We start from the raw sequence: 10,298 nt of genomic DNA, 5'->3' as shown, positions 1-10,298 counted from the left end.
AGAGAGCTGTTGCCACTGAAAAGAGAGAATGCTGTGTCAGATCAGGGGCAGACTTTGGTAGTATGATGTCCTGAGCAAAAACAAAATTTAGTGCCTCCTCCAGTATTTCTCTCCCCTCCCTCACCTTCTGTTCTGTGCATGCTCTCAAGTGCACTATGTCACAGTTGTGGCAACTCAATCGCCTGTCTGACCAGGGCTTAACTGTGAGTAGGCAACCAAATAAATACAGGTATTATTAACATTGCTATTTTGCAACCATTCAGCTCAACGCCCTGTGTGCAACGGAAACTGCGTGCACCGATCTAGATCTAGATCAACCAATTATACAAAGCAGCTTCCTACGTTCTCTGCAGAAAGGAAAGTGGAACGTGCTTAAATAAATCAAGCTGCATTTCTGCTCATTTCCGCTAGATGGCGTCTTCTGGCCATGATTTTACAATGCCATGAACAGGTGTACGCAGCCAAACTTTTGCTTACTCTGCTTTCCTGTTCAAAATACCATGCTAGCTCTTATTTCCCCCTGAAGGAAGAATGGGGTGGCAATGAGGCAGAAGACGGTTCAACAAAGGGGCAAAATATGTTCCCCTATGAAGACACATTTCTTCAGAAAAGGCTGTAGAACGGATGCAGTGTTGGGACAGAAAAAGTACTGATACCAGATCAGTCTAAAATATTTGATAAGTCACCTTCCATTCACAAAGGATCAGGGTTTCACAAGTGCCACTAGCAACCACCAATCTCTTCCTGATGACTTGTGAAAAAGGACAGCAGCCGTGACCCTCCCTCTCACAGAGAACTTGGAAGTTGTGAGGGATTCTCTCGCTTCATAATAGGGACTACAAGTCCCATCATCCCTGACCGTTGGTCCTGCTAGCTGATGGGAGTTGTAGTCCAACAACAGCTGGGAACCCAAGTTTGAGGAAAAACTGTAGGGCCTTCCCCTTCCCCGAGTCCTCCAGCACAGGTACAGGATCTGCATGAAGTAATCAATCAGAATCGCATCTTGTGACAAGGTAAGATCTTCTCAGAAGCAGTTAGATTCCATCTGGCTAGTTCTAAGTGTCTCCAAAGCATGGTGTGATTTGAGTGAATAGCCTGCCCTTTGCAGAAGATTCCACAGCTAGAAGTCTTCTTTCTGTTTACTTCAGGCTTTATGAGTAGCCAGGAACAGTGGAAGTCTCTCACTGCTTCTGTCAACTCCAATACCTGCATGAGATTAGGGAACTATCCTTCCCTGCTCTTTGGAAGGCTGGGCTTGTTCATTCACCTTGTGCTATGCTTGGGAGACATTTGGAAGTGCTGCTTCTAAGTCTCCTACCTTACATAAACAAAGAGAACTACAGTGGTACCTCTGGATGCGAACGGGACCCGGTCCGGAGCCCCGTTCGCATCCTGAAGCGAACGCAACCCGCGTGTGCACAGGTCGCGATTCGCTGCTTCCGCGCATGCGGGTGACGTCATTTTGAGCGTCTGCGCATGCGCGAGTGACAAAACCCGGAAGTAACACGCTCCATTACTTCTGGGTCGCCGTGGAGCGCAACCCAAAAATATTCATCCCAAAGCATATTTAACCCAAGGTATGGCTGTACTAGAGAACTTGAGGGAAGGGAATCATGCCAAGTTATTAAAGGTAAAGGGACCCCTGACCATTAGGTCCAGTCGTGGCCAACTCTGGGGTTGCGGCGCTCATCTCACTTTATTGCCCGAGGGAGCCGGCGTACAGCTTCTGGGTCATGTGGCCAGCATGACTAAGCCACTTCTGGTGAACCAAAGCAGCACACGGAAACACTTTACCTTCCCACCGGAGCGGTACCTATTTATCTACTTGCAATTTGATGTGCTTTTGAACTGCTAGGTTGGCAGGAGCAGGGACCGAGCAACGGGAGCTCACCCCGTCACAGGGATTCAAACCGCCGACCTTCCGATGGGCAAGCCCTAGGCTCAGTGGTTTAACCCACAGCGCCACCCACATCCCATGCCAAGTAATTATCGGATACTAAACCCTCTGGTCCAAGATACTCCCAAATTCATCTACTAGTGAAAAACTCCTAAATGGATCGAGTGTTCTTTTGGGGGGGGAGGGGAGTTCAAACAAAACCCCCAAATATTTCCTATTGAGCTATTCTTAAATTCAACCTGTATAGGTAAACACAGTGAAATATCAGGGCAACTCCAACCTAGACCTTGAATATGTTCTACATAAATAACAGAAACTGGGAATCAATCCCACTTGGTTAACTCCTTTCCATGTACTGAACCAATAGTTTAACAGAGCTGGGAGAATTCCAAGTAGCCACTAATGCACAACCCTCCATCTGTGTCCAGTGCCAGCTACAAGCAGGAGCCAAAGGCCTTCTGGAGGTCACCCTCCTCTTCAGCGTTTGGGCTTGGGGAATTTCTTCGTTCGTGGCTTAGGAGTGCTGGGCTGTGAAGGTGATTCAGTTTGTTCCTTAACGACGACTTCTGCAACGACAGATACACAGCAAGAAGCACTTAAACACTTACATTGTCAACACCTAGACAATATGAGAACTAGTAGCTCAGAGAAACCTCATACTCTACTCTGCAACAAGTCCAGGTTTCAGTCCAAGCATAGCCTTGAGGGAATCAAGACCAAACCCAGCTGCCCAAAGAATGGTTATGAACAGCATATGCATCCACAAACCAATGTTTGTCATGTTCACACTTCATAAGTATACCTGTTCTCAGTGGGAACCTCATCCATAATGGGAATATTCCAACAGAGCATTATGTGCTCAACCCCACTTATTTCAATGATCTAAGACACACCGATCTCTGACATGTACACAGTACTTTGTTCAAAGTAAATCAACAATCCTGATACGGCCAGTATCACGCTGCAGATGAGCAGCTTAGGCTGATAAAAGCTTGCTCGGACCACCAATTGGGTTAGGTAAGAGTTCAACTAGGACTTCCCTGCTCACATTCTGAGCCAGTGCAATGCAGTTTGCTTCTTCAGCTCCCTGGGTCGGTTCATAACATGCATCTTCATTACTTCATGATTGCAGCATCAAGTGAATTATGACATGTGAATTATGAAATTATTATGCAACGAAGAACTTTCCTTTCACCCCACAACACACTGCTTTTCAACAGAAACATCACCTATTCAGGCCAGAGCTACACATGTAGCAGATTGAGGATGCATAATGGGTTGTGCCACTTCAGCAATGCAGATGGAAGAATGGTCTTCTTCTTCTTTGGCGATCACTCATAGCTGAGTAAGATTGTCTTCCATGAACACGGTCTCAACAGTGAGTCCATAAATGACTGTGGAGGCCAATTCCAGATCCACACGTCCTTCCACAGTGGGGACATAGGTTTCCGGGCGGGAGTTGATCATGGTGTGGATTTGCCAAGCATGCCTTCCTCTTAGCACATTTCTCCCTTGCGTCCTGAGTTCGAGTGTCTTCAAAGCGCATGACACCTTTGGTAAAGGCTGTTCTCTAATTGGAGCGCTCACAGGCAAGTGTTTCCCAATTGTTAGTGTTTATACTACATTTTTAAAGATTTGCTTTGAGACAGTCCTTAAACCTCTTTTGTTGACCACCAGGATTACGCTTCCTATTTTTAAGTTCGGAATAGGCTTCTGAAAGTGGAAACCTAACACACCAGGGAGAAAAGTTCTAGATTAGTCCATTCCCTGCTGTGCTAACATTCTACTTACAGGATACACTTTATAATAAAGACCAACCAAAAAGGTGATTTTCCTGGCTGCAGTTTGTAGTGGCACAGTCCAGTCTACTACCTCACCCTCCTGGGCAGACCAGGTGACAGCTGCCAGTCATCAAACACTAATCAAGAACAGATAAATCAAGCAACCGATACACAGGTGTGAACTAGGCCTCTGTTTGTTCCCTGTGTGGAAAGGATCCCCCTATCAGACTCAGGAGATGGACTGGGCAAGTCAGCTAATTCTCAAGTTACCATTTTTAAATGGAGAAATAAACAGCCTGCTGTTATTGAGGGGGCGGGAATGAAAAGACCTGCAAACAGCAAACCATCTCTCTCCCCAGCCTGCCTTAGGTACAGCCTATCATTTTGATTCTTGCAACCTTCAGGGAGTAGTAATGATGGGGAAGTGGCTACACATATTTACTTACTAAGAGCAGAAACAAAGGAACAGAAAGGCATCTGGGACAACTTTTGCAGTAACATTCCATTTCTGACTACGGGTGGAGAAGGGGGAAGATGGTGGGTTGTATTCAAAGTAGTGCCAAGCCAAGCATTCTGCCAGAGCCTGTCCTCTAGTTCCCCCCAACCTTCCAGAGCAGATTTGGGGGTGTCAAGGGGAGGAGGAATCCCATTGCGCTAGCACAACATATTTAGCACAACCTGTATCTGGGAATGTTCTCCGCTCTCCTACAAAAGCACACTTCCTGTACATTTTTTCCCCATTGCGTGGTAGGCAGCGTGGAAATATAATACATGTAGTCTGAAATGGCACAGCTCAGCAAGAGCTGCAACACGTGACTTCCCTATGCCTCTTTTGTCTATTTTGAGCCATTTCGCAGCAGCATACTCAATTATACCACCCAAATGTATGCTTGAGACGTAAGTGCAGCCAATCCTGGTTCTCCGACACATTTGTACCTTGAACGCACGTGAGCCTGCAAACCAGTTTATCACATTCACATTTTATGTTTCCAAACGTACGCCTAAACGTGTGGTGCATGAAATTGCTCTTAAAATTCCAGGGCATTTTTTAGAGTCTACAATTCCACCTTTCAAGTCTTTAGCCATACCTGCTTTGAGTTTTGTTTCTTTTTGTTCAGAGTCCTTCAGCTTTGGTTGCTCACCCTCCATGTTCTGGATTTTTGCCAGAGCTTCTTCCAAGTCCTCATGAAGGACTTCAGATTTTTCCTCAGCTTGCTGTGCTCGCTTTTCAGCCTCTCTGAAAGAGCAGGTGCCAGAAAGAACTCATACCCCTGACCAGGCAGGAAACCAATTAAACTAATGTGATTTACTCTAGCTGGTCGCTTCCTACTGTGAAAAATACATTTTCTCTTGCTTCTTCATTCCCCAAAATGTTCCTAACGGCCAATATTACTGCAACCTATGTAAGAATCCACACCTGATTACTACATTGCAAGTCTATAAAACCTACAGGAGAATCTATTCCTAGCACTGCAAAACTACATGAGAACTCACATATCACTAAAGGTAAAGGTAAAGGACCCCTGATAGTTAAGTCCAGTCACGAACGACTCTGGGGTTGTGGCGCTCATCTCGCTTTACTGGCCAAGGGAGCCGACGTTTGTCTGCTGACAGTTTTTCTGGGTAATGTGGCCAGCATGACTAAGCCGCTTCTGGCGAAACCAGAGCAGCGCATGGAAACACTGTCTACCTTCCCGCCGGAGCGGTACCTATTTATCTACTTGCACTTTGATGTGCTTTCGAACTGCTAGGTTGGCAGGAGCTGGGACAGAGAAACAGGAGCTCACTCCATTGAGGGGATTTGAACTGCCGACCTTCCGATCGGCAAGCCCAAGAGGCTCAGTGGTTTAGACCACAGCGCCACCTGCGTCCTATTTTTGTTTAAAAATGGAATGTGTTGTGGCAGAATAGACACCTGCAATCACATAGGCCACCTGTTCAAGATACCCTGTAGTCTCTAGTCTGCACAAGAATGCACACATCCATCCATCTCCTCCCTGTGGTTCTATACTCACACGAGTCGCTCTTCCAGAATTTCCAGTGACGCTAGCAACTCAAATTCCTTCTTTGAGGCCTTTGTGGTCCACTGGCTGGCATGCAACTCCCTCTGGAATAAGAAGAGTGAATAACTTATAGGAAATGAAAGGAAATAAATCCACAGGCTACTTTCTGTCTCAGAACTGGCATACAGAAGTCCCTGGCTCAAATCTTGCCTCAGCTATGAGCACACTAGGTAGCCTTCGACAAGTGATGCTCACTCATCCCTTACATCTTCAGAATGGGGATAAAGATAATTCTGGCCTACCTTACAGGGTCATTGCGCTGTTTTATTTACAGAGACACAGAGTTGGAAGTTGCCATTACTCTGCCTCTGAGAAGAAAAGGTTTATACAGGGCAGAATTGCCTGAGAATATCTCCTGTAAAAACCCCATAACGGTGTCCGTGCACCACTGCCGTTCTTTTCAATGGGGCCAGTGCAGGAGAACTTGCCAGATCTGTTTCCTGCTGTAATAGTGTGTTGTAGTGGCCATAGAGTTGGACTAGGACCTGGGAGTGTTAGGATATAGTTCCGTTCCACCTTAAATGGTCAGGCATGATTGTTGTGTATCACATGCCTGTTTCGTTCCAGCTCTCGCTGGGAACTTCCGTTTTATATATAGCTTTTGTTCCGGCTGTTTTCCTGGACACGGAGGCAAGCAGTCATGTTTTTCCTTTGTTCTGATCTACGTTGAATAAAGCTGTAAATATGCTCTCCTGTCTGTATCTTCCGTTGTGGAGACTTTGCTGAAAGGGTGTGCACGGGTCTTGGAATGTCTTTGAGGCTCGTGTCGCTAATTGACTGATGCTGTTCCACGGGAGACCGGTGATCGTCCGGAGACGACTTGGGGCCTGCTTGATGCCTCCGTCTCCCTGGCAGTATCCCAACAGGGAGTCCAGAGTTCAAATCCCCACTCGGCCACGAAGCTCACTGGGTGACTTTGGGCCAGTCACTGCCTCTCTCAGCCTAATCTGTCTCATAGGAGTTTCGTGGGGATTAAATGAGGAGGGGGAGAACCATCTATGCCACCTTGAGCTCCTTGGAGAAAAACGGTGGGATACACTGGTCTACTGCCATTAGTATTGCAAGATTGTCATGCGAGCACTTGGACTAAAATTGTCAACCGAAAGCTCTACTTTTCTGGTTTATCACCACAACAGTTATTAACATCTGGCTTCAGTAAAGCAAATAATTTAATTAGACAGCGCCTATATGACACTGAGCGACAGAATAATCTGGCCAAAATAAGGAAATTTTGTCCATGGTATGATTATTTCCCACCTAGTCACTTTTGCACCCTATTTGCAAAATGTAACAATTTCAAAATACAGACACTCTTTCACTTTCACAAGATTGAATATACTGCCTTTGGCTGTACCCGAGGGTCGATTTCAAAGAATTCCACTGGAAAAACGGTTATGTCCCTGTAGAGATGGCAGTATTGAGTCAGTGGCTCATGTGCTTCTGTCTTGCACTCTTTATAAAGATTTGAGGAGTGAGGTTATTACCCCTCTATTACTGTCCATGCCAGGTCACTCAACCGTTCCTACTGCATCCTTTCTTTTAGCAGATCAAGATGATCAGGTGACAGCAAAAACTGCAGGGTTTTTAGTGGGGACAATTAGAATAAGATCTATTATTTGATTATTGATGTAAACCCCCAAATGTATTTTCTACAGTTAAGTTTTTACCTCTATCTTCAGTACATTTTATTTGATTTTATTGCTATGGCTAGTGGCTGATGCAAATAAAGATTCTTCTGCTGCAAGGTGGGATATAAATAACTAACACTGAGATCCTCTCCTCTAAAGCAGCTGCCACACCTTGTTCCAAATAGACACACCTCTCCAGAGAAGTTCTATCTATTTATACATACATACATACATACATACATACATACCCGTGACACTGTGATTTCTTGCACTTGCATGGTTTTGACATACACATTAGAATCATCTCCAATGTATCTGACTGGGTAAGTGACCGCAAGACTCTTGGCCTGCTCACCAGTGCTGGTGCTGGGCACAGGCGGCTGTTCCTGCAAGGACAAACAGAAGGAGCAAGGGAAAATGGAAGGACCACACAATGCAATGTTTATTTCCTCATCATCAAGGAAATTTCTCACAGAAGAGACTCAGATAGTGTATGGAAGGATCATGATGATCAACGCCAGTCCTTTTTCCCCCCTGGGGGTACTCAACAGTATGCAGTACCGCCAGCTTTTTAATGGATATGTTAAAAGTGTGGCACTTAACTGTAACAACTTCATGGTGAGTGCCGGCACCATTTTTTCTAGAAAAAAAGCTCTGATCAACACAATCTTCAACTATTTTCATATTCCACATAAGGCTACGCTGTCAGTTGTGGTTCAGGAGCTCCTGGAGTCAGTGTTCACAGCAGTGGCGGAGGAACCCTCTCCGGCACCAGGGTCAGGGCAGCCCGTACAAAGTGCGGATGTGCGGCATCCCGTACAGACTGCGCATGTGCGGTGACCGTATGGGATGATGCACATGTGCAGTCTGTACGGGCAGCCACTTCCACGCAGCATCCATACGGGCTGCTGCTTGCACGGCGACCGTACAGGCTGCCATATGGAGTGTGCACGCGCGGCAGTCTATACGGACACCCGTACAGATGTCGCGTGAGAGTGGCAGCCCGTATGGCCACCGCGCAAGCGGCGCCCATATGGACTGCGCGCGCCCTTGGCCGCTCTACAGCTGGGGGGGCCAGGGGCCATCTTGTCACCCGCCCCTCCTGCCCCCCCTTCCTATTCCCCTGGTTCACAGACCATGCATGAATTCTGGGGCTGATTCTCTGCTGCTGGAGAATCGGAAGCATATACACTCTTGGCTTATCCACTTTCCATATTTAAACATGCTCAACCACACCTGAAAAGAGAATCCTCAGCACTTCATCAAACTACAATTCCCAGAGTGCTTTGCGAGAAAGCTAAGACAGATAAAGCTGTATACAACTTTGTAGCATAAAGTTTCTGACTCAAGCAGACACTTTATGACCGACCAACAGCTGGAGAAAGGGGGGCCTTTCCTTTGTGCTGCATTGCGCACAGTCCTGCCTATGTTCTGCACCAGAAGAAACCAGAATCCAGAATCTGTAGCAAGGAATTCTCAGTTCAGTGACCAGTATTTACTGGCATCAAATTCCAATTCCTCAGATTTTTCAAAGCTTTTGCAATTTTTCAGGAAGTGATCAAAGAGGGAGGTGTTGGATGTATGATCAGAACAGCAAGGAATTTAAGTCACAGAAGGGGAGAACACAAAGCATTAAATGGGCAGTTCACACATATCCAGCAATGTGATGCAGCCAACGAATACCCCATTGCTCCTGATAATATGTAAAGGAAGCTTATTACGCGGGACGTAGTTGTAAGAAAAACAGCCACGTTGCCAGCCCCATCCATGCAATCTGCTTCCTCCACACTGCCAACCCAGGGGCCCAGCAGTGATGCCACTCCTGACACCATTAACAACTTCTGTGTGGCCTACTGGAAGTAGCTTCTATATATTATGACTTTTCCAGGTAGCATCCACAATATGTCTCCAATCTCTTCTCCATAGTCATGAGGGATAGATACATATATTTCTTCTGTTTGTAAACTGCAGGCTTCCCTTTTCATGATGTCAAAAGTTGCACCAGATAGCAATAAACACACGGCCATGAGCCCCAGCGAAAAAGAAAGAAGCCCTGAAAGAAGAGGGACAGCTTTGTGCATTTGCTAATGGAGATGCTCACCTCTGCTTCTAACACTTGCTTCTGTTCCACTGCTTCCTGATCTTTTAGAACATCCACAGCTTCTTTGTCTTTTTTCTCTTCCTCCACAGGTACATCTGTGGTGGAAGAGCTCTCCACTCTCTGCTCCGGACGAGGAGGCAGCTGTCGTTTCAGCTGAAGCACCTGCAAAACGGTTGCTAGTGAAATTCTCCTTCTGAGCTATCGCCCTGTGCCAGAAGAGAGGTGGAGGGCGGGGGAGAGAGGGAGAGAAAAAATCCCCACCACCACCAGTCACACCAAAGGTTATTTCTGCCAGTACCTCTAATCCAAACAGGCCAACGAGGTCTTCTTGGCTGATTAACGTGGTGGGAGTGGTCTTCATCCCAGACAGAAGGAGGTTGCAGGTTTCAATCCAATCCAAGCACTCTGTCTGGAAAAAGACAAAGTGAAAGAAGCAAGCAATCACCAAAAAGGAAATACAGTGGTACCTTGGGTTACAGATGCTTCAGGTTACAGACTCCGTTAACCCAGAAATAGTACCTCGGGTTAAGAACATTGCTTCAAGATGAGAACAGAAATCGTGCGGCGGGGGCGGGAGGTCCCATTAGCTAAAGTGGTACCTCAGGTTAAGAAGAGTTTCAGCTTAAGAACGAATCTCCAGAACGAATTAAGTTCTTAACCCGAGGTACCACTGTAAAAAATTGCCCTGTGGTGCTCTTCCAGAGGGCTCAAACAGAGCTGCTTATGTTGAACTATGCTTAGAGGAAGTTGTACAGTGTTTTGCTTAGCATATGGCTCTCCATTTCAGCTTCCCAACCCAAATGGGCAGTAGGTGGAGCTGGATTTTGT

At 46.3% G+C, this 10,298-nt stretch overlaps 1 protein-coding gene across 5 annotated transcripts in view; it reads right to left on the bottom strand.

Annotated features, from left to right (window-relative positions):
• Window positions 1-2,233: 2,233 nt before the first annotated feature.
• Window positions 2,234-10,298, bottom strand: part of AXDND1 (axonemal dynein light chain domain containing 1) — a 34,955-nt gene continuing 26,890 nt past the window's right edge. For all 5 annotated transcript variants that reach the window (XM_083621567.1, XM_083621565.1, XM_083621569.1 and 2 more), the window contains 6 exons: window positions 9,769-9,879; window positions 9,471-9,632; window positions 7,618-7,755; window positions 5,694-5,785; window positions 4,767-4,915; window positions 2,234-2,463 (listed from right to left, as the gene is read on the bottom strand). In XM_083621567.1, the coding sequence (XP_083477693.1) occupies window positions 2,375-2,463; window positions 4,767-4,915; window positions 5,694-5,785; window positions 7,618-7,755; window positions 9,471-9,632; window positions 9,769-9,879 (741 nt within the window). In that variant the 3' untranslated portion in view covers window positions 2,234-2,374. The remainder of the gene's footprint in view (window positions 2,464-4,766; window positions 4,916-5,693; window positions 5,786-7,617; window positions 7,756-9,470; window positions 9,633-9,768; window positions 9,880-10,298) is intronic.

This window comes from Podarcis filfolensis (genome assembly GCF_964270895.1).
Source record: "Podarcis filfolensis genome assembly, chromosome: 6".
Taxonomy (NCBI): domain Eukaryota; kingdom Metazoa; phylum Chordata; class Lepidosauria; order Squamata; family Lacertidae; genus Podarcis; species Podarcis filfolensis.
The sequence above is the reverse complement of the archived record's forward strand: the minus strand, read 5'-3'. Positions and strand labels throughout refer to the sequence as shown.